The sequence below is a fragment of the Siphateles boraxobius genome, unplaced genomic scaffold (assembly GCF_051911475.1).
Source record: "Siphateles boraxobius isolate OS27281-9 unplaced genomic scaffold, OSU_SipBor_1 46, whole genome shotgun sequence".
Classification (NCBI taxonomy): Eukaryota; Metazoa; Chordata; class Actinopteri; order Cypriniformes; family Leuciscidae; genus Siphateles; species Siphateles boraxobius.
This window is the reverse complement of record NW_027509097.1, coordinates 9,932,793-9,958,341: the sequence shown is the minus strand read 5'-3', so window position 1 is coordinate 9,958,341 and position 25,549 is coordinate 9,932,793. Positions and strand designations below refer to the sequence as shown.

At 36.3% G+C, this 25,549-nt stretch overlaps 1 protein-coding gene across 2 annotated transcripts in view; it reads left to right on the top strand.

Annotated features, from left to right (window-relative positions):
• The first annotated feature begins 302 nt into the window (after positions 1-302).
• tbkbp1 (TBK1 binding protein 1) overlaps positions 303-25,549 on the top strand; it is a 44,457-nt gene continuing 19,210 nt past the window's right edge. The window contains exons 1-5 of one of the 2 annotated variants that reach the window (XM_077200725.1): positions 303-570; positions 14,379-14,475; positions 19,688-19,929; positions 23,297-23,422; positions 25,211-25,315. In XM_077200725.1, coding sequence (XP_077056840.1) covers positions 19,705-19,929; positions 23,297-23,422; positions 25,211-25,315 — 456 coding nt within the window. In that variant the 5' untranslated portion in view covers positions 303-570; positions 14,379-14,475; positions 19,688-19,704. The remainder of the gene's footprint in view (positions 571-14,378; positions 14,476-19,687; positions 19,930-23,296; positions 23,423-25,210; positions 25,316-25,549) is intronic. The other variant, XM_077200724.1, reaches the window with a different exon arrangement.

Genomic DNA, 25,549 nt, shown 5'->3' with positions numbered 1-25,549 from the left:
TAAACTACTGTATAGTATCAATATACCACATATTCATGCCGTTGAACTGAACATGTGCCACCATGAATCACAATTATGCAGCACGCCTGTGTGATATGACTAATTTTTTAACATACTAGTGATGTTTTAATGTTCTTGTTGGGGTCAAACTGATCCCAAAATAAATAATGTTCTACTTTGTGTTAAAAGGGTTGCAGCTACATAAATATTGGCTTCTAATTAGGTCAGATGAAAATATAAGCGTTTTAGAAGGGACAATAACAGGTTAATATTCTATATAATGACTATTTCTACTCACACAGGAGGAGTCTCTCCGAAACAACCAGGAAGTAAAGCCTATCTAAACAGGACATGAGGGTTAGGTATATCGCTGTAGTGCCCTGACTCTGTCGGTGAGGTTTTCTATTGAATCTTCAGCAGTGGCGCTCAAACATTCTCTGATTCCTCAGTGAGAGCATCTGAACCAACAACAGCAGCGAGAGCAGCATCAGGCTCATACAATTAACCAGCACTCCTGGGGTGCCTGGCCCTTCACTGAAGACATGTCAGCAAAGGACGGATCTAATCACAGTGAGTGCCTCTTTCCTTATTTTTCAGATAATATGTGTTTTTGTGTGTATGCTCGGAGCAACCTATTGCAGTGCGGGTTGCATCATTACGCGCTTTACAGTGGCAAACAGCGCACAGCCATGTTTTACAGAGTGCTCTACAAATGTCCATGTAAATACAACGCAAGGCGACAAGGGAAGCATTGCATGTTCAATTTGCATTAACATTTTCATATAGCATCTCTTCGTTTGTCTAAATAGGCTAAGAAAACGGGCAGTTTTTGAAACAAAGGGAGACGTTTGCGGTTTGACATCAGCATTGCTGCAAGTAGATCGTCAAATGCAACAAAAAAAAACTGTTCTGGAATGGATAGGATCTTTATGAAACACGGCAAATTGAGATTAAACGACCATGGAAATGATATTTAATGATTTTTTTCACGCGGTCAATAAGATTTACCTCGTTCAATTTTACACCAAAAAAAATAACCAGTCTATTGGGAGAAATAACAGTGGATGATGTGTTTTGTCCCGTACAACACTATAAATAACTTTTTCCTTACTGTAGAGCTCTCATGCATGAAGGATGATTTTCAAGATTACATTCCAACACACAGTTTTTTCATTTATTGGAGGAAAGTTTTATCTTAATATGATAAATTAAAATCGATATATGTCGGAAAATGTGTGAAAATAGAAAACTTTAGCAATGAATGAATATATCATTGGCATCATCATCAGGTTCGCTGTGTTGTGTAATGATGAAACAGCAATAGTCACTGCACAACCGCATTATAGTGAGCTGACGTGGCGAGTGATCGTTATAATCCCACTTAATGTAATTGTTTCAAAGCATTGAATTGTCCAGTGCGGACAGTCTTTAATTCGTAAACGACTATTGTAAAAGTGATCAAACACTATATATCTAAATATTTTTAAGTCTGGTGTCTGGTGTGTGGTTTAGCAGACGGTCATTTGTAACGATGCACGGGACAGCTCCAGGTGCTGAACCGTTTTAAAGAGGTTGATTGCATATAAAGGGATTATACGTGTAAGATTTACCTTAGATGAAAATGAATGACATGCCCAGAATTTGGTTAAGCTTTTTTTTGTAAATATCCAGAACAAGAAAGAGGAGTTAGCTACAATTATTATTTTTAAAAAATTGAATGGACAAAACATTCTTATATGCTACTGTAGTTCACCCAAAAATAAAAGATCTGTCATTATTTACACACCCCAAACTGTTCTAAACCTGTTTTTTGTTCTGTTGAACACAAAAGAAGATATTTCGAAGAATGTTTGGTAACCAAACAGTTTTGACTTCCATAGTATGAAAAAAATACTATGGAAGGCAATGGGACCCAGCAACTGTTTGGTTGCCAATTTACTTTTTTTTTTAGAACAACTTGAGGGTGAGTAAATTGTACTGTAAAATATGAGATATTTTGAAGAATGTCGGTAACCAGACAGTTGACGATAACCATTGACTTCCATAGTATTAAAAAAAATACTATGGAAGTCAATGGGATCCATCAACTGTTTGCTTACTGGCATTCTTCAAGATATCTTCCTTTGTAGAAGGTCCCAGCAGAAGAAAGAAATCCATACAGGTTTGAAATAACTTCATGGTGAGTAAATGATGATATCATTTTCATTTTTAAGTGAACTATTCCTTTAATTTACAAAGAAATGGTAAAATATTGTTGAAATGTTTTGTTTTTTTAATATCACCTTTTAATGTTATATTACCTTATGATTATTGTATTATTTTAGTGCTAGGTTGGCATGGCATATTAATAATATTACATAATTTAATGTCATATCCAATCTTGTAATATCTGAAACATTATACCTGTACTTATAAGTTCTGGAAACTAGCTGCCAGTTTAACAAAAACAAATGTATAGTGTAACTTTTGAGTATTGTATTGTTTTAGCGAGGAGTGACTGCACAGTCAAAAGATGCTGTCTGATACATCGTTATTCTGCTGGATTTTTTGATAAGTTGTCTCTGATCGCTGCATAGGTCTGCTAAACTCATTTGCAATTTAACAAAACAAAACTGCACTCATAGTGTTGAATATGCCACAAAACAAAGCTTCTGAACAAGCTTTGTTTTTGAAAAGCAGGATTTCCACTGCTGACAGGCATTATGCTTTCTCTGTTGCGCTGCGTATTGAAAAGCGAAGTAGAATGGCTGACTGCATCATGTTTTAGGAATTCCTTGAAAGGAAATATTGGCAAGAAATAACAGTGGACAGCAACTGCCCTGTCTTTTTTTCCTTCTTCTCCACTCTGTTTGGAGACTTGACTTGATTATTGTGCACTTAATTAGTAGCATCACTTTTTTTTTCCTGGTGGGAGACTGTCTGCAGGAGCTAATTTAAGGGTCTGATGTTGGGAGGTGAATCACGTTAGCCTCTCAGCTATTCCCAGTCACAAAGCACTTCTCATGTTGCTCATTATTGCAACATGTTATTATGATTTATGCTGCTTTGAAATGGCTATTTTCAGACCTGTGAAAAGATACACTGTCTTTTATACTTTGCGTTTACTTTATTATAATTTGTTTATTCACCTATAGGAAAATGGCCAGCTGTGAGCAGGTCAGAAAGTGTGTGAGATAAAGATCAGTTTGGAGGAGAAACAGCAATCGGCTGAATTTCTGATAAGGGTCATTTGTAAGTGGCAAGAGACGAGCCTTGCCACCCGTGTCTCCTCTAAAAAGACTATCAGACCTGATCGTGTAGTCTTGCTCATACAAGCAGATGACACAATTTAGTGATGAGTTAAATAACAGCAAAAAGCTAGTTAGAGGTACATTTTTGAGCTGCATGTTTTATACAAGCTAAGCAATTTGTGGCTTTCAACTTGCATTAATTTTTCATTTATTTTAAAATCCAAATGCCTAAAAGTAGCCGCAGTCAAGGCTTGATTGTCTTTTTCTGTACTCCTTTGATAGTAAAACAGCTTAAATTCTGCATGAAACGGAAGTTGCAATAGTCTTTTTCTCCCTATTGTGACATATATCCTAGAAAATGGCTCCAAGAACAAGAACATTTTTAGGACGGGACTTGATTTTGCCCATCAGGAAATGATTGGATCGTTGTTGTTTGCTTATTATTGTGATCTCTTGTGACTGACATGTTGTCTAGCATTTGCTCCTATAAAAAACTCATCACAAAAGAGATGTCATTGCAGCTGAAATGGCAAGTTATTTTGATTAAGGTTTATGAGGGCATGTGAATAAAAAAAAAATACAATAATGATGTGCACATATAAACCTTTTATAATAAATACTGCAATGTTCCATAAAAGCTAAGAATTGTCGGTTTTGATTTCATGCTAACTACATTGTAAAAAAATAAGTTGCTGTCTTAATGTTTTAAGGACAATCAACGTGGATGTTTAAGTCATTCAAACTTAAATTACAATAAACTGACTTTTAAAAATGAGTGTGATCTAAGAAAAGTTGAAAATTGCTCAACTTATTTTGGTGAGTTAAAGCAATGTAAAGACATATGTTGTCGTAACCTGCTGATCATATAATTTTTGACAGTGGAGAAATGATTAGGCAAAATCGCTACCATTTAAATGTACCCTTCTGTCCCAGCTGACCCTGACGAGCAGACATTCTGTCAATCTCGGTTTCTATATCTGCGACATCACACTGGCAAGCCTCACTCACATTGAAATCTCATTGGTCTAAAATCTTGCTCCTCATAATTATACATTAAACTTCCCCCATAATCACTTTAGCATGCCCACTTGTAATACACTTACAAAGTACTTCAGCACCCTGTGGACAGATAATCATGATTCATGGCAAAACTAGTATGATTTCATTACTTTCTCCAGTTCTTTCATACCTCCCATGCATAATTTAGTGGTATGTTTATGTAAGGTACTTGCAACCTGGCAAACTTTTGCTTGTGGGCCATAGCAACTCACAACGAGCCCTCTATCAGGATGGAATATTCATGAACGCCTGGGCAGGTCACACAGACCGATGCAAAATACGGCGAGATTAAAATCGAATAAGTCTTTATGCTCAAGGTGATGTGTAGCTTTTTCTCCATAGCCATCCTTCAGATGTTTGACAGATTTCACAAAGCTGTCAGAGAATTCAGTTCCTTCTTCCTGCCTTTTGTTCACATTCTCTCTCTTTAAAAAAAAGAATACAAGTTGCCTGAGGTCCCTCAGTACAGAACAGATGGTAAAATGTTCCTTTTGATCTTCTTTTCAGGTGTCAAGACTTTTCTGACTGTCACAAACATGCTTTGGTTGTTTGAAGACACAGTATAAGTGCAGGGCATGAATTGGGAATAAGTAGTCAACTGCTTTTTATAGTAATCAGGGTTTCTCTTGCTATCTTGTCTGTGATGGTCTAGCACTGTGTGAATCTTTCACACAGCCAGATTAACAAACTGCTTGTAAGTGACAAGAAAAAAAAAATTACAACAAAACTATAGTTTAAGGGCCAGCTGATGTCATTTGGCCTAACAGACTAGAGAGGTGTTGTCACATTTGGATTGTTGCAGTACGTTGAAGATTTTAGTTATTTTTAATATTTAGTTGTGATTAAAGATTAGTAAAGGTTCAATAAAAAGTAATTTAATTTAACTGTAAATGAGTATGCACAACTGCATATCCAATATCGGCTAATACCGATAAATTTAAAAACAAATCTCAATATTGTATGTATGTAATATGATATCGATACATACCATTCATCCTTTAATGTTAGCTATTGTTCCTCAGTTAATAACTTTGATATTGTGGGTAATTATACCTGGGTTGGCTAAGAGTCTGAGTGAGGAGTGTCTGAGTCAGCGAAAGCCTGTTAAAGACCGTTGTTTTCCATCAAAACTATGTTTATGAATTATAGATATCATGGAGTTACTTTATTGCTTGGTCATGTGATAAACGAAACAATGATAAACGTTTAATTTTTTTTTTTTTTTTTTTCATACATGTTACTACAAATAACTATTTGTTGTCGTTGTAGCTGGGCCAGAGAAAATGTTAGTTGGCCGAGTAAAAATCTCAACTGGCCCAGTCAGGCCTGCAGGAAAATCCTTCTAGTCAAAATCCTTTCTGCCAAAATTGATTGATTGCCGGATTGTCAAAGGCCCGGCTGCTTGGCAGGAAGCAGTTTTTTTCTCATTTGTGAGTACTTCAACATATCAGAGTCAAGCGCATGGAGCGATTTTTCAAAGATGACATCTCCATTCTACCCTCATCCTTAATGCCGTTCCTGCGGTTTGCATTCATCACGTGTCACGATAATGCTTTGTCCACACACTCTGAATGCGGGTCAATAGCAAGGTTACGGTCATCTGATTGAAACCCAACCAAATGTTCCCCCACCATGCCTTTGCATTGTAGGTAGTGATTTATCACATGGGAACAGTGAAAGGATATTCACAGTACTTTAGAATGACCTCTGGATGTGGTTGGGTGGACAGACAGGTGCCCTTTGAATTCTCCCTTTCAAAACGCTGACGCTCTTGCGGAAATATCAACTCCCCCTTTCTTTCTATTTCGTTCTCCTCGTTTTGTTACCTACCTACCTACCCATTTTGTCTTTCTCTGATAGCCCTTGCTTGCTTGCTGTGCTCTGTCATTTTCCCTCTATATCCCCACAGTGCATTTCCGTTCATTTTACATAACTGGATCAGAGGGGATGACCTTCACACTCCTCTATGCAGTACAGTCACTCTCTGGGAATTGCTGTCCATAAGCAAGCCACAGGAACTTATGTCTTCTGTTTGCTTCCTCGTTTGAATCTGGCATGGGATTGTCATTTATGAATGACATACCACAGATAAAAACTGCATATGTTAATAAGCTGGGGTTTCTTGACTATTAGGTCTTAATGAAGCCCTTTATAAATCATCTGGTTTACGTTCAAATGGCTGCCTAACGAAATAAACTGCCTTTTTGTTTGTTTGTTTGTTTCTAAAGAAGACTTTTATGCTCACCATTTATTTGACAGAAAAAATAATAAAAACATTAATACTGTGAAATATTATTACAATTAAAAGTAACTGTATTCTATTTTAATAGTTTTTCAAATGTAATTTGTTTCTGTGATGCAAAGCTGAATTTTCAGCAGCCATTACTTTGGTCTTTAATGTCACATGATCTTTCATAAATCATTCTAATATATTGATTTGTTGCTCAAGTCATATTATTATTATCAATGTTGAAAAGTTGTGCTGCTTAATATTTTGTTGAAACCATGATATTTTCTGCATGATATTTGATGAATAAAAAGGTCAAAAGAACATCTTTTATTTGAAATAGTTTTTTTTTTTATGTAATGCTTTATTCCTTGCTGAATAAAAGTTTTAATTACTTAAAAAAGCATACTAATTCCAAACTTTTGAAATGTAGTGTATGTGTGCATAAACCAAAAGTTAGACAAATATATACTTTAAATACAGACCTTCTATTGCAAAAATCCCTCAAAAATGGTGGATGTCACAAAACGGTGGTTAGATATAAAGATATAAATTTAGAAGCACTTCTGAGAGAGTTTTATCATGCTAAAAGTCCAACCGATTGTTAGCATGCTAATGCATAGCATTCTAAAGCATTCTCGGAGAAGTTACATCTCTAAATTCATCCCATTTAAATTGTCTCTTTTAAATATAATATTATTTAAAATGAGTTATTTCATATTATTAATTGAATAGTTCTCATGTTTGCTTTAAATTTAAAATTGTTTGTGGTTGCGTTTTAAAAGAGATTTATTTGGACTAGTCTGCCATCTTGACCCATCCCAGGCCTTTATGTGTGCCTTTGTACTGCATTGCAGGAGGTATGGATTGTGTTGTTGCTTGCATGACCTTTAAAACGCATTCAGACACGTTTCTACCCAATGCTTTTAAGGTTCAACAGTCTCCCTGGAAGCAGTTGCTACGTGTTACTGAGTTGCTTAGCATTGTTGCCCTCAATAATGCCATGTTGTGGTTGTGATGTCAGATATGCAAACCCAAGCTTTTGATTTTCCAATTATCAGTAAAGAACGTCTGGCTAATGGGTTGCTGTTTGAAAGTGATATTGTTCTGTGAAGCGATGGCTTCAGTAGCCCACACAAAGCACAAGGCCTTACCATGGAGGTGTAACGTAATATATCTATGTATCTATAAACGAGAAGGAGAGAGAAGAGCAGGTCGGGGGAATGAGAGAGGGGGAGGGTGGGTTTATGAGACGCACATTAGGGTGAAAAATGAATCTAGGGAGGAAGTAACAAGATAAGAGGGGAGAGAAAAGCGGCAGAAGGGAAATGAGGTGAAAGTACGAGAACGAGAAACGCAGGACGACAGTGGCAGCTCGTGTTTGCTAGACATCGCTCTGGAAATATTATCATTATTTCTCTCTCAAGGAAAACCAGGTTACCCACTTACTTGCTCTCGGTGCCGGACTGCTATAATTCCCCTAGGTGGCCCTAAAAATAAAAGTCCACTTTTCCACAGCGTTTCCTCAGTCTTTATCACTGCCCCTCTGGCAGTGCACATTGTTGACAGAGACATTATCGGGGGAATGAAGGCTATTGCAACCACCAGGACATAAAATTTCCACTAATAAACTAGCAGACGTATTGGCAACCCAGGCTCAATGGAAATACGTACAGTACCTGTGTTCCCCTGAAAGATTACTATCTAACTTTATTGTATAAATTAACGTACTACCTACACTAAACTCTACCCTACACCTAACCAAACGTGAGATTAAAACACATTTCTTGAGGCAACCATGCCATTTTAGCTTGTATTGCAAGTCTTTGAGCTCTTTTATCATGATGTTTCATGGGACTCATACCCGATCGTTCCATCAATGCTGTACCAGGTGAGCTATACCAAACAGGTTTATTACATCCAAAAAACACACATTTGGTTATGTGATGCAGACATCAAAATAGTTTACAAACCAGGCACTATGGCAAAAAAGCATTTTGAATGCACAACATTCTATTGTGCAAGAAATTGTGCAAAAATAAGTCTTTATTACTGTCCTTGTAATCTTCATTTGTACTGTATATAATGGAACAAAAGTTGTTGGCGTTTTACTGCCTCTAGTGTTCATTTCAGCTGGAAACTGTAATGAATTTCTATGTAAAGGTAAGTTTCTGGAGTTTTGCAGAAATGTAGGTAGAGGCAACCTAAATTTCGTATTTCCAGTTAGTCTAGGTTGATTATTAGCTGTTAGCAGTAGTTTACCAAGTTTAGAAACAATATCAAGTCAAAAAACACATAAAAACTAAAAAACGATACGACAAGTGTATCGGTGAGAACACTCATTTAAACAGCATACACACCGGGACATTTGACATCACATTTTTGACTATTGATACTGCTTGCAATTGTGATGCAATGGTAGGTTGTGTCTACGGGACATAAATTAACCCTTTAAATAAAAGGGTTATTGAGCTGATTACACTGTCATATACAATAAAAGAGTCTGCACAGAGACAGGAAATAAAAATGAACACAGAAAACCTGCCTACCTTACAAAACACTGAGACTTGCGCTCTGGAGTAGAGCATACAAATTCTTTCTAAGCACACTGCAACGGTCACAATATGACGTCACAATCTGCACGTATGTTTAAAAAAAAAAAATCAACATATAAATAACACTTTTTTTAATAGCCCACTTAAAAGTGTTTATTAAAAAAAATTTACTAAGTGCTAAAAATGAATAAATGTAAATGAACAAAATTGTACAATCCAGCACCCCTACTTCCCTCGCCCCTGTAAATTTCTATCCAAATATCACTTCTATCACAAAATAGTCACCAAATATGGAACCTTGAGACACATACCTTTCCAATGATATGTGTTTAGTTACAATTAGAAAAGGTTTTGATTATAAAGTTATTAAAATAAATTTTGTAATATGAAACCTAACACCGCCCACTAGGGGAGGAGCCCGCTAAAATAATTTAAAGTGCCCAATACGCCCAATTTCAAAATGGTTTTCACAGTATGAATTTTTAGTTTGTATGCTTTCGAATGACACCTAATTTATGATGATCACTAAAATATGTGATAGGAAAAAAAGGCAACAAAAAAAGAGCGCCTAGCGCACCTCTAGCGTGACGGTGACAGTTTCTGATGCATTTTGCACACAAAACTGGGAAGCATGTGGCAAGCAGTATTCTGATTTTACCTGTATTCTTTTGTTTTGTTATTCTTCACTGAACTGTTTCCATCCACATATTTTATGCACGTTTTGGAAAAACTCCAAGATGCACATAAATTCTAAAAATGCGGATACTAAAACGTATGCGCTCAATTGAGATGGATCCATTTTTTTCCCCGAATAAGAATACATGCTCATAAACTATGATCTAAATGCATTTAGAATGAATTAAGTTTTTATTTTATTCTTTAGAATCCCTCTATGCTCGACAAAAAACGTGATTTTCCCTCAACAGTGGATGTGATTGGATAACTGGAGTAACCAGCTGACCAATTTCATTGCACAGTATTTCAAATGTTGGTTTGATCATTCTGAAATGCTCAAGTCTGTCATCTAAATAATTTTTTTGGAAGTGTCTCACATGATTCCATTCCCAAACACCAGTGGTCTCATGTATAAAACTCTCTGTAGATTTCCATGTAAAAGTGTGCATACACAGAAAAGTTTTTTGATCTATAAAACCAGAACCTGCGGAAAATTCCCTTTATACAACCCAGTCAGCGCAAGATTGTGCGTACATTCATCTCCTCACCGTCCTTTCCCCTAAATAACCATATATGGAGCTTACAACGCCTAGTTTTACTATCCATAATGTCATCTGCATATCATTTCCATGCATATTCCAATCCATATTGTTAGGTACAATATGTATGAGTTTCAGTCAGTTTATATTAAGTGAAAAATTACATTTCAAGATAGAACAGCTTGAATCGCCAATGTGCTATTCTGCCATTTTCCTCAGATAAAATAGTGTCTGGTGTTGGCATATGCAGGCTACTATATATATATCTATATATGTATCTATGCGTTTATGAATGTGTGGGTGTTTGTTTGTTTGTTTGCATGCACACGTGCGTGTATTGTGAAATGGCTTTCACACATTTTTGTGTGTGTGCGTTTTCTGTGCGTGGGAATCCAACATCATGATGCTGCCCCTCACACTTCTCCAATCACTGCATGAGTTTCTTCATCTTCTCCACTCCTCATTTCTGATCATCATGTTTCTTGGACTGTTGCACGATCAGCCATTCCCAGGCCCCCTCCTTCACATTCCTCCTTTTTCTCTGAGAAAAACTAATGCCAGAGCAGATGCTGATCACCTCTTCTCTCCACATGCGTGCGTGTGACGTCAGAGCCCGCCTGCCTGCCTCTGATTGTCTCGGGAGGCATTCATTGCAATGTGTTCATCCCTGCTGGGTTCACTGGTGTGGGTGTGAGACCACAACATCCTTTTTGTAACACCCAGTTTAATCAGAGCCAATTGTTTATGTCTTACCTCTTCCTTTTCATGTCTCTATACTCCCTGAGACCTGATTTCCAGAGTGAATGTTTTTTAGACATTCACTGGAAGTGTTAAATGTCCTTGCCAAGGACACTTCAGGGCTTTCATTTAGGTAATGCAGTAATACATCAACACATAGAGTGGAAAAACTGACACATACATATATGAAGGAAGTGCATTCTGCAAATGCAAGCCAATGTTTTCCGATAATTCATTCCTCCACGCGCCCCTCCTCTTTGCTGAAGTTGCTATGTGACGGAACAATGAACTAGAACACCTAGTGAACAGCGCTCAGGGTGCTGACTTCTATTATTGATTTTGTAATATCACAGAGTCACTGCCAGGTGTGGAGAGGGGGAAGCTCATTTTATTTATGTGTCAGTACTGAATATATTACATTCATTTTGAATAATGTACCCATAAGCAGCATGCATTCTTCACTTAACTTTCCTCTGTCCACCATCTTTATTTCTTACATACTGGTCAGTGTTGTACTGTCTAGATGGAGGGATGGAAGGATAACTTTTACAGTCTGTCTGTCTGTCTTATTATAATACTGTCAAAGTATTATTACTGGTATGTAAATCATTCAATGGCCTAGGACCTCAATACATTGCAGATATGCTCACTGAATATAAACTCAACAGATCACTCAGATCATTAGGATCACATCATCTTGAAATACCAAGGGTTCACTCTAAGCATGGCGAGTCCGCTTTTAGCTATTATGCCAGCCGCAGCTGGAACCAGCTTCCAGAAGAGATCAGATGTGCTCATACAGTAGTCACATTCTAATCCAGACTCACAACACATCTGTTTAGCTGTGCATTTACTGAATGACCACTGTGCCACTGTTCGTCCGACTGTTTGTACTGTATTTTATTTTATTTTTTATTCAAAACTGTTTTAATTATTCTAATTATGCACTTTGAATTACCATTGTGTATGAAATGTGCTATATAAATAAACTTGCCTTGCCTGTCTGTCTGTCTGTCTGTCTGTGATGGATGAGTGGATAGATACATGGATAGATAAAACTTGCAAATTTGAATTGTAATTATAAAATGAATTGAAATTTAAAGAAATGAATTCTCATAAGGACTCATTTTTAACTACGAAAGCAAAAACAAACTTCAAATTTTAGCGTGACATCTTTGATTGAATTTTTTGGGGAGAAAAAAAGAGCCATTTATAGATAGATGGATGGATGGATGGATTGATTCATCTTGTGAGCGTACATGATTTTTCAAAAGCACTATTCTTGACTTTAGGAGGAAAACTTTTTAATGAGGAACAAATTACTGAGTGCATCATTAGTGGCTTATGTAAAATGGTTTACCTCCTTTAGGAGGTTTTGCTGAACTTTTAGTACTAGGGGAGGGGTGGGTTTGTAGTTACATGCCAAAAATGGACAGGAAGATAGAGGCTAACAGTTAAAACTCTGCTGAAAAATACAGCATAAGTTATGGGGACCAGCAAGGGAGTTTTGCTTGAAAACAGCATTACTATGCTTGTCCACCAGCTTGACCAGCACTAAATCAGCTGTAACTAGCATAAACCAGTCTGGACCGACATGGAATTCATGCTGTTTTATGCTGGATTTTTCAGCAGGGATAAGCTCAAAAAGAAAATCTGGAGGTAGAAAGGTGAAGACGTTAGTTGATGAATAGACAGAGTGAGTGAAAACTAAACCCAGAAATAGGATGATGAGGAGCAGGATAGTTAGAAAGAGAGAAAGGAGAGATGCAGTATAATAGTGAGCTGTGAAATTTAGCTAAATCTTTTTTCTTCCTCCCCTCTCATCCATCTCCAGTTCCACCTACGGATGCAGCACCCACACCTGCTGTGCTTTGCTTTTACTGTGCTCACCTTCTTATCCCTCTGCCCTGAACGCATCACACATGCATTCGTTTGTCTGCTAAAACCCTATCAAATGACCTCTTTGCATTACATGCTACATAACAATGTTTCACATTCACTCACACAAACCTCTTTAGTGCAGTACATGCTTCTACATGAGAACGCCACATACTAGCATGGCTATGAACAACAAAAAGAGCACATTAGCTCATAGTTTGCAGTTGTGCCTGTGGTAGAATCAATATCTCCTTTACTCCCACTCCATGGTAAAAATACACGTGTACTTGCTCTGATTTGCCCACGAGGCTCAACCACAGTCCCTCTGCAACACCCACTCAGTTATGTTGCTACTCGTGCCAACTTGTGCCTGCCCGATCTTCACTCCAATGGAGGCGTTTTGCTATCAATATGGTCAATACAGTTGCCCAATGTGAGTAACTCACAGGGAGTCTGTTTCTAACTTAGATTCAGTAAAAATGACATTAGTCAGAAAAAATTGACTGTAAAAAAAAAAAGTTTAGCTTTTTCTGGTTAGCCTTTTTTAAAGCCAGTAAATTACTAAAAACTGTGAGGAAAAGCAAAAATATGACTAGATTCTGTAGATACTAGGTATTTTCATAATGTTACATATTTAACTAATCAGGGCTCAACAAACACAAAACAGCATTTCTGTCAACTTGATACACATATTTACTCCAAAAATAGTTTATCAAGCATTTACATTGAGTTGTCTTCAGCACATATTCAAAATTAACATCGAGTTTTACTGTGAATTATTGAGCATTAAAGATTACAGAATCCTACTAATTTAAATGTTACCAAGGTAACATTATCTAGATGACTAAAGTTTTTTATATATATTAATGTTTTGTATTAATAATGATAATAATATAAATTAAGTTACATTATAGCTATATAAATTACATTACATTAAATTACATTAATTATAACTTTTTTTGCAAAGATATCTTAACGTTTAATAAATAATATAAATATATTTCCTTCTGACACATATAAAGGGAAAAAAATTATTGTATTTTGTAATTGTATTTAAAAATAATTGTATTTAAAAATAATTATATATATATATATATATATATATATAATGGGGCTAAATGTTATCAACTGGCTGGCCATTTATTGTTGTGTTTTTAATTGTTCGGCATTATTTTTTTAAAATATGTGCCAAAGAATGAAGGATGTCTTTTTGGCACATACCATATTGTGTTTGGGTTTTAAAATATGTGATGTTGCTCTTTTATTGTCATCCCATCTCTTGTATACAATTACATTTTGTCACTCTTGTGTTATTGCTGTTTCTACAGTGTAGGATGCATAGATGTGTATGTAGGCATATTTTTGCGTTTGTGTGTGTGTGTGTGTGGGGGGGGCAGGGGGGGGGGGTTGTGTGTGTTTGTGTGAAGATACACCTGTAGAACCGCTTTGGTCATTTTTTTTTCTTTCTTTATCACAGACAGTCACACTTCTCCTGCAGCCCTGCTAATCGTCGGCCAAGTGAGGGGCCACAAAGCATGCCAGAAACACACATAAACACCCCACTGAAATAACAGGTGTGTGTGTGTGTGTGTGTGTGTGTGTGTGTGTGTGTGTGTGTGTGTGTGTGTGTGTGTGTGTGTGTGTGTGTGTGTGTGTGTGTGTGTGTGTGTGTGTGTGTGTGTGTGTGTGTGTGTCTGTGTGTGTGTGTGTGTGTCTGCACCATGATATGGCATTATAGCAGCCAGATTCCCCGTGACAAAATGGGCTTGAGTCCGATACGACTGTGTCCTGCTGTCTGTAATTGCATGCGGCTTGTGGTAAATGTTTAGGATGACAGCCAATTTCATGAGCAAGTGTGACTGAACAAAATTATGCAATAGCACTGTCTACAGAAGTTGAGAGTTCAACAGAGTTAGATGCTGGCGTTGCTAAATTTTGGATGGTTGGTTTGACAGATTATTAAATAATTCAGAGGGTGTATGTGCTGATGTACCGGTTAGAACATTAGCATCATTTCAAGAAAATGTGATGCCCACCACATTATTAAGGCAAATTATGTTCATTTCAATTTCATAATGATTTTAGTGACTTTACAATGAGCACATTTAAGTGCAAAATGGTTGTTTTTGCAAAAAAGACACATTAATTGAGGAAATGTACACATCTTAAGGCCAAAAATGATGTGCTTACATAAAAATCTGGGTATTAATTAATTGCCATGTCTCGGATTCCAACGCTTTTTTTATAAGAATTTTTTTGGGGCATTTAATAATGATGAACTGCAAACGAGTTCCTGAAAAAATCTCTGTAACAAATGTGTGTGTGTGTGTGTGCGTGAGAGAAAGTGTGTGTCCATGTGTGTGCCAGTGCCATCTAGGCCCCAGGTAACAAATGACTTCCTGTGGTAATTGCTCTAATGAAGTAGGGAGGAGAGCTGTGGAATTCTTAATAGGGGTGCGGAGAGTGTAAGTGTTCACAAAATTAGGTGTAGGAGAGAGAAAGACAATAGGTGAGATGAGAAGATGGGAAGATAGATGTCTGGTGAGCTAGCCATGAAAAGACTGTCCCATTTGTCTGCTTTCTCTTGTATCTTGCCAGGGTTTTAAACCCTGACAAATTGTCAGGACCATGTTATAATCCATGTGCTTAAATTCTTGTTTTTACTGTGACAGGGATGGCTGTATGTTTGTGCAAGAGTCGCATTCTTGTCAATAGGAAGCAGGGGCATCATGCATCTATTTGTTTTAGCGGCACCAGTGGCAGGAATAAAAACATTTTAACAACATACTAGTTTGTTTTATGTAAGACAAGTTAGTCTAACGATAGTTTTTAATCAGTGAGCAATGAGACCCAGAAATACGGGTTGCAGTGCTGGGTAGCTAGTTAGTAATCAGATTCCAAAAATGAAGTACTTGTAATAAGATTGTTACATTTTAAAATACTCGTAATCGTTGTTCAATTCAATTCAGTTCACGTTTATTTGTATAGCTCTTTTCACAATACACATTGTTTCAAAGCAGCTTTACAGAAAATGCATGAGTCCAGCAGTCCACGTTACAATTTAGAGTGATCTGTTATCAGCAGTAACTAAGTTATGTATTTCATAAATGTACATATAAAAAATTAACAGTTTTACAAATTTAAACAATGAAATAATTTAAGTACAGTTACTTTTCTATTGATTACTTGTCATTCTCACAATGACGCTTAATTATTCATTATTCATTGATTCTCCTTACTTCTTGTGTTCAGAAGGTCTTCCAGGTTTGTGGAATTGCACACACAGACCAGCCACTAGTCTTGCTCCTATCACTGAAAACTGAGACCCACACAGCATTAATCACTGGATTTACAGAAATCTATTTTTAATTTTAAGAAGCATATTCTCAACATTGCATATCGAATCTTCTGATGAACACATTCATTATTATTTGAATTATAACTCAGTGAGTCATTTAACCATGTAAGCTTTTGTCTTTCAAACTCATAGAAATGTACAAATTCACATCATATCATATTTACATGCAATGCAGGGATTCCCCAACTTTTTTGTTAGCTGAACCTAATATATTTACTTCAAGTACCCACTGAGATCATTTTTCAATAATTTAGTGACACATTTTCTATGTTCACGGTTCTATGATGTTGATGATAATAATAATCATCATCATCATCTTAGTATTCGTTGTATCAATTTGAGTAGTTTTGTCCAGATGATGATGAAAGAGTTCAAACAGGTTCAAATAAACAAGATTTTTTAATAAAACAAACTCAAGTTATCCACAAGCTTCGTAACAGTGTGTATCTCACAAAAACCATGGTAACAAATAAAGAGCGGGAATCAGGGAACAGAGAAAAACAGACTAAAAGTCCATAAAACGAAAACAAAACAGGCAGTCCATTACAGTAGTACAGTAGTATGTTTTAACTTTATTTATATAAAAATAAAGGCCGAAATATATTACTTTCTTACAAAAAAATAACAGATTTATTTGTGCTTCTCTCTGAAACATGCAGCACATTATATTATACATTATAATAAAGAATTGTATATTTCTTAATTGTAATATAATTTATATATATATATATATATATATATTCTGTATTTAAAGGAATATATTTTTTATAAACCACGCAAAATTGCAGCCGAACTTGACAGCCAGTCAATGTCATTTTTATTGTATGAAAAAGAGCAACATTGACATTTTCATAACTTATTTTGAATTCCACAGGGAACAAATTTGCAACCCTATCGGATTGTCTAAATTTATGCATGTAATTAGTTGATTTCTGACTGCTGTGTTTTAGCCAAACATTTTTTTTTTTTTACTATGATAATCATGCAACTTTTTTTTATCAGAGAAATAGATTATATGGGCATGACACTTCATTATGTTTGCAATAACATAGACATCACATGAGATAAGTGCATTGTGCTGCAACTCCTTATGCAGCACACAGAGAAGCCCTGAGTGAGAACACACTTGCATTAATGTAGTGGGTTGGAATGTCTCTAAAGTGATATTCTTCCACCTACACACATTCACACCTCCATCAGAACAGCAATCTCTCCCCCATGGTCATGCTGCTTAGCCATGCCTGAGCAAATGTATTGGTGTGAGTGGGTGTTTTTCTGGATTACCCTGAAGGATGGAGAGAAAGAGAGAGAGTAGAATCAAGAGAACACCCAGGAAGAGGTCCAAGGCTTCTTTGTATGTTTTTTTTTAACATTGGTACGCAAGTGATCAAAAATAGCTTACTAAGTAAGAAGCATCTGACTCATTTTGTGTGCAGTTAAATCTCCTCACACCTCCGTGGTGTATCAGATGGCCGACCTTATGCTGCACACATATCCATATTATCTTAATAAATGCTCAACAGTGAAAATGTTATTTTTTGTTATCTATACATGTTTGTGTCCTGCCTTGTTTTTAAGTGCAGTATTGTCTAGTGTGAATGATTGTTGTTGATGACACTGGAGCGATTCATCATAGTGTGGACAGTGGGCTGTGAAGGCAACACACGGGACTGATAGAGCTACACCTCTACAAACATGGCTGCCTGACACATCATGCATTCAAGTCAAGTTCAATGTCTTTAAACAGTTAGCACACTTCCAACACGAAAGCTGTTCCAAAATATTAGTAATACTATAATCAATAATACAAGATATTATAATAAATTATATAAAACTTTATTATACAGAACTAAAAATGCTAGTCCCCAATGCTATGCATGGGGGAGAGATATATTGCTAGTTATAGAAAAATATATAGACTTTTTTTTTCTTTTTTAAATCAGATATGGGATATTTCTCATTGTAGCCATTCTAACAATTAGATTATCTTTGCAGTCATCTAAAGTTCACTTAAAGTTACGTAAACAATTTAGTAACACTGATAAATGTAGTCTTTAACAAATGTATCTTTGCCAATTGTACACTACCATTCAAAAGTTTGAGATCGGTATGATTATAAGTTTTTTTATTATTAATACTTTTATTGAAGAATGATGCATTAAACATGATCAAAAGTTGCAGTGCATTTTCTATTCATGAAAGAATTCTGAAAAATGTATCACCCTAAAATTTTGTAGTGTATATTATATTGTTGTGGTGCCTTAATTCACTTGTACATTTTAAAGTTGTCGAGTTTAGTTTATATTTATTTTTTTATTTATTTAGATGAAATATAATGTTGATAACCATTTAAACACCGGCTTATAATTATTGGCCACAATTGTAAATTAGCATTGAAAATGTTTGGAAATATACTAATATATTTATACTATTAACTGTACATAATCAAAACTGAAATTTATGGATATAAATTATTTCAGTCTAATAACAAATGGGCCGATTACAAAATATTACAAGTATACACAATATTTGCATGAACTATGTATTGTATTGTTAGCTTAGCAACATGCAAACAGCAAACGATTGCCATCGATTGTGAGTCATATCTCCTGTGTGGTTTGTGTGAGAAGCACTATTTATATGACGCACAGACTTGCTGCCTATGTAGAGCGCTCCAAATCTGTCACTTAAGAGGTTTCATTTCAGATAGGATGCTGCCTTAAAGACGACAGCTAGGCAGCTCATTAGGTTTCGGAACACAGTTTATATGTACACTATCAATAAAAATTTTAAATGATTGCAGATTTTTGACATGCCTAATTTTCTCTCCAGCAAATTTAATGTCATCGCCATCCCATGCTGTATTTACAAAATTTGCTGACCCTGTAGAAGCTTGTAAGAAATGGCAGCTGTACTTGTGATCTCAGTCATTGTTGCTAGGCGGTGATGTCATCCTCTTAGCAGCACAGCATGTACTTGAATCAGGTCATGCCGCTCAGAACCTTTTATGTATCTCTGGCTTTTGTCTCCCTGAATAATTGATGATGTCTCATTGACTGTGGTTGGTCCACATTTTCCCCCCAAAAAATGACCAAACATATCCAGAGAAGCTAAAGGGCATTTGGTCGAGAAAGAAAACAACCTGGGCCTTTAGTAAAGATGCTTTTGTTTGGTGCGGTTTGGTGGTTTGTGGCATGGGATGTCAATACTAATGAGAAGTGTAGTTGAGAAAGGAAATAATTATCCTGAGTGAGGGTGAAGTGGAGCTTATAAAGGGAAGAGCACGCACAATAACAGAACCATTGAAGAAGTGATGAGAAGAAGTGATAAATTATGTTCAAGATGAAAGGACGAACCTCCCAAGGCTGATTAGCTCACATTTTTGATGCACATAAACAACCTTTCTCTTTCTCTCTCACATCCCACAGGTTGAGGATCAGGAGTCATGGAGTCTCTCTTCGGGGGCCAGTTGGGCTTGCTGGGGGGTAACGAGGGTCTGAAAGAAGATGGCTGTGGGGTGGGCTGGTCCAGCTCTCCCTTATCAGAGGATATGTACTCTGCCTCCCACTTCGCCCTCATCAGCGCATACCAGGACATTAAGACTCGACTGGCTGGCCTCGAGCGAGAGAATGCAGACATCAAAAGAAAACTCAAGATTTACGAGATAAAGGTACAAAACGTCTCAAAGGTCCTTTAGCCTCAGATATCAGCAGAGGTCACCTTAGATGTCGGCCGGTGTTGTAACTACCGATAGTGTGGACTGGCGTTGGTAGACATTTATTGTCCACATGCTACTGTAGATAAAATAGTCTGTTAAACCTAATTAAAATTTTAAAATGAGTCATTTTCGAATGGTGTTGCCTATCAAATTAGTTTTTACTAAGCCACAGTGTAGGGATGCTTAAAGGTCCACTGAAGCGCCTTTGAACATGCAGGTTTGTATAATGCGTTGATGTAATTTCCACTGAAACAGGAAGCTAAGGTGGGACATATTGAATGGCCCCTCACCCTTTTCAAATAGCCAATAGCGTTTAGTTTACCTCACAGACTGCACGTCGTACTTGACAGCACCATGGAAGCGAATCTGAGCGTTGATGATATGTTGGATTCAATAGTAGAGGTGTGAATAAAATCTAGCCATGTCAATCTTAACCAACGTACAGTTTGAAAATGGAATAAAACTCGATCGTTTGAGCAACCGTACACACATCTCCAACCCATATTGCTCCGTGAAGTGTCAACGGTTGCTTTGGCCAGGTGGTAATTAGGGAGTGGGATGCTTTCAATTCTAGAGAGCATTTGATTGGACAGAAGATGTGATGTCCGCGGTGATGTAATAAAAATCCGTGATGCATTTTAGCAGAAGTGAGAGACTAAGTTTTTATTGTTTATATCTCCTAAATGCGAATTTTGTCATTGATTTGGAACACACCAGCTTATTCATAACATTAAGGCTAACATATTCGTGCTAAAAGCTAAAAAAATTACATTTTGATTTCAGGGGGTCTTTAACATTTTTCATATATATATATATATATATATATATATATATATATTGTGTGTGACATAATCATCCAGTAAGAAGTAGGGTGTAGACATCCTTGTTAGTCCTAAACCCTTTTTCTCCTGCCTCATCTCACATTAATGCAGAGACTGTGACATGTGACTACACCGTTGAATATAGGACATTTAATTAGAAGCAGAGTGGACACACGTAGCAAGTGATAATATGGTTTCCTGACATGCAGCAGAGACCTGCACTGAGAAAGAGTATGAAGCAATAATTAAACTAACCACTTCATGTGTCAAGCAAGCCTACTTGATGCTGGTAGATGCCAAATGTTTTATAGTTATGTTTTATATAATTAGTTGCTTTATAGTTTTCTTGTGAAATTATAGTGATCTTTGTGAGTTCAGCTGCTGAATACTGATTTAAGCTGTTGTCAGAGTTTATGCTAAGCATTTAACATTGAGTTGATTAATGGCTGTGGCATGACAGCACTCACTAAGAGCTGTGCCTGCTTCATGTATGAAAGAGCTTTATTTATAGGCCAGCTGTGCACGTGAGCTAAGCTGTACATGAACAAGAGTGCATGCTCTCTGTAATTAGCATGTCACGCATCCACATAAAAACGGACAAAGCCACTTATACACACAATGCAAGATGCTCCTGATGCTGTTTAGATCGCTGTTATGAAAGTAGATCACGTCTCTATTAATCATTAAACATGAACACGTGATTATTATTCACATTTAGATGAGGATGTTTATCTTCCTTGGATTAAAAATCTGGAGCACAATGCTTGTGCTGTGCAGTAACACACTCAACAGAGTGTGCAGCTGGTTCATTTGATGTGATCTTTTCGTACGACTAGGTAGGTTGGCCAGCTTCCAGGTCTCTGGGGAGCTGCAGGTTGTAGATGCTCCGGACTGGGTATTTTTAAAGCTTTTTGGTTTGGCCCTCCCCAAACATATGCATGTATACACACCAAGGATGGGTAGGCTCTGAAGAACAGCTGTTTTTGCAGAAGGAGAGTGAGAGAGAGAGAGAGAGAGAGAGAGAGAGAGAGAGAGAGAGCGCCTCCAGGGTTCTGCGTTCACTATGGCTCACTGCCTAGTAAAGGGCTAAAAGTGTGGAACAAATGCGCACGGCTCTCAAAGCTTGTGGGAGTAAAAATGTATAAGATCCAGCACATCAGTGCATACAGCATCTACTGATATATATTATAGTGTGTATATTGTATGTCCTGGCAATTACTTAAAGCACCATAACGAATACTAGTTTTACATATGTTTTGGTTAGTCTAATCATATGCTGCTAAATTGCAGATGAACTTTATCCCATCTGGAGGTCATCTGAGGGCAGTAAATAAAAAGGTCTAAAAAAATACACTATTGTTCAAAAGTTTGGTGTTGGTAAGATTTTGTCACAAGGATGTATTTATTTGACAAAAAAAAACATGTGTTACAGTAAAAACTGTAATATTGTGAAATTGAATTACAATTTAAAATAACATTTAATCCTTTTGTTTTGATATAATTTGAAAATTAATGTATTCCTGTGATGAGAAAAAGGAATTTTCAGCAGTAATAATAACTTATTACTTTAAGCCATTATGAATCTTTCGGAAATCATTCTGAAATGAAATATAGTACTAAAAAAAATTATATTAATTAATGGTGAAAATAGTTGTGGTGCTTAATGTTTTTGTTGAAAACAAACTGCTAATTGCTGTTCTTTTGAAATATAAATCTTTTGTAAAATTATAATGTCTTTACTGCAACTTTAGATCAATTGAAATCATCCTTGCTGAATAAAAGTAATAATGTATTTTTTAAAGAAAGAAAGAATATATTTATTTTTGGATTTTGCCTTTGTTTTAAAGGAAAGGAAGGTCGAGAGAGAGTAACAACAAATTTGCTTCACTATACCTATCATCTGGATATATGCCCAATGCTTTTCTTGATCATTTCATAATTGCTTGAGAATTTTCACAAGCATCTGTAAAAAAAAATATATATATATATATATATATATATATATATATATATATATATATATATATATATCTATATATCTATTTTTTTTATATATATATATAAAAATATATATACAAAAAAAAATATATATATATATATATATTGCTTTCTGCTTTCTGCTTTCTGCTTTCTGATAATAAATTGTGGGTGGTTAGTGAATATGATGATGGTTTGTGTGCCAAAAGTAGTACAACTGTTTAATGAACTCAAACCCCTGGTTTCACAGACAAGGCTTAAGCCTAGTCCCAGACTAAACTGCATGTTTTAGCTGTCTTACCTAAAAGAAATGTCAGTGCCATTGTTTTGTCTCAAGATTCACACAAGTAATGTTTTTTTCTAGGGCATGTTTATAAAAGCTACTTAAATGTCCTAATTAAACTAATGCCTAATCCTGGCTTAATCTTAGCCCTGTTTGTGAAACTGGTCCTAAGTGATTCTGTTTAATGGCGGTTTGTGCCTTTGATGACCCGTGTCACTTTTCTTGTACGTGTGTGTAGTTCCCTATGATAAGCGAGTTTGGAGAGGACAGAAACTCCTACTGCTCCTTTGAGCCCAAAGACACAGCGCTTCTCCAGTCAGAGAATGGAAGTCTGCAACAGAGAGTCAACATGCTGACCGTCGAGGTGAGAGGACAAACACATATACACACATCCTCCTCTTTCTGGACTGTATTTCATCTGTTGTTCTGCTCTTGTTATATTGTGATTTGGCTATATTGTTTTGTAAATCTGGATTACACAACACAAAATGGAAAGATTAGAGAGTTACAGTAAAACGATTTAGTAGGGTAATGAAGGACTACTTTCAAATGCCCAGTCATTCATTACAAAGGCCTTACGTAATCTAAACCACGAAGCGTTCGGTTTTGTGTGCCTGAAGCCCGCTCTCAATCGTCTCCCCCGACTGGCTGTGATGTGGAGTGTAAATGGGAAGATCATACTCTCTCTCTGCATCTCTCGGCTCATTGCCTGGCGAAGCATCTCATTAATTAATGATGCTTGCTATGTGTTTCCATAGCCACCCAGCAGCCTTCCCTTTGTCGAAGAGCCAGATTTCTCTTTGTCATCTGTTCTTCTCTCTCCCACACCTCCCTCGCTTTTGCTGACGTTTGATACTTTGTGTGTACATTCCTTATTCTTCCCCTCTATCATCGCTTGACTGTGGATTTCCTCCTTAATTCATGTCTTGCTGCGTTTCATTCTTTACTCTTTTTTCCCCTAACACCAAAGAGCTTTGCAGTCATGAGCTATCGCAGAGATCTAATGCAGCGCAATTGAAAGTAAATAACCCGTACTGTTATTTTTCTGAAAATAAGCTACTATTATCTGTGAAGCCAAAGGATCACTGCAGAGGTGTGTTATATGATAATTGAAGTAGATGCGTATGCGTCTGTATTAAAATGAAAGTGCAGGCAACGAAACGAATGCATTTGTTTCATTTTTATAACAGGTAGAACACCCTCTGTCGATAAATGTTTTTAATCTTTTTCCTAACCTGTTTCTACTGACAAGCAATTTGTCAGATTGTGAAAATTGTATGCAACATGAACAGTTGACAGAACAGTCACTTGCCCTTTCGCCACTTAAAAGCTTACTTTTTGTTGATCTTGTACATCCATGTTTTTGCCTTGTAAACATAAACTCTGGTTTTCTGTTGCTGATTTGTCAACAGGATAGCAAAAAATGTCAGTTTAATGTCATAAACTCAGTAATCATATACAGTACCACTGTTTTTCAGCAAAAGTGTTCAAAAAAACATGGATTAAGATTATAACTACATCATTTTCAGCATGTTGCAATTTCTTATTTTATAAAAAAAAATGTTCTTTACAAAATATTTGATTTACAAAAATATTTTTTTATTTATAAAATAAAAAAGTATCTGTGTATATGTATTTATATGTTATACACACATATTACATATTTCTAATAAATGTTAAATATATTGGTAAAAAAATAAAAAAGGAGTAAAAATATATTCCCTGAATAAGTGGAAAAACTGCTTGCTATCTTTCCATAGTTGAGCCTGATATTATTGAAATATAGTTCACAGTTAATATTGTTGCTTAACAGTACAGTACATGTGGCAGAAAAAAAAGGTAAATGCATAAGATTTAGGTCACAGCTTCCAGAACTGATTTTATGGGCCTACTAGGAACATATAAATTCCATAATGGTAACAAACAAGCCAGTTAAAAATAAATATGTCAAGAAATAACTGACAAAATAAGAATGTTTTTAATTTATTTTTATACTACAGCTGCCTAATACCAAATGTTACAACAGCTTGCCATTATACAGCCTGAGGACAGCCCAACTGTCCTTGTAATTCAAAGCACATATTAAACACACTAAATAATGTTTTGATGAAAATTTAAAAATGAAGAGTGTGTGTGCGTGTGTGTCCTACAGCTTCAGAAGAGCAAAGAACGAGAGGAGCAACTTGAAGATGTCATTCAGGCCTATGAGAAGATCCACATGGAGAAGTCCAGCCTTCAGCGAGACCTGGACAAGATGGTGAGAGGTCTTCTAAAAATTAATTCCCCGACATCCATGCTAAGTTTGGCTGCCGAGCGGATGGGCAGTTGCGATAATTAGCCTCTCCGTGTGCTTCAGGCTTTAATCCAACCAGGTGTCCACTTGATTAATCTTGTACTATGCGTACATCCTAACGAGGCTGTGTGAATGTAAATGGGCTCTTATATTTCCCAGCCAAGCCCTCTGGATATCTGTAATCATATATGCACATTT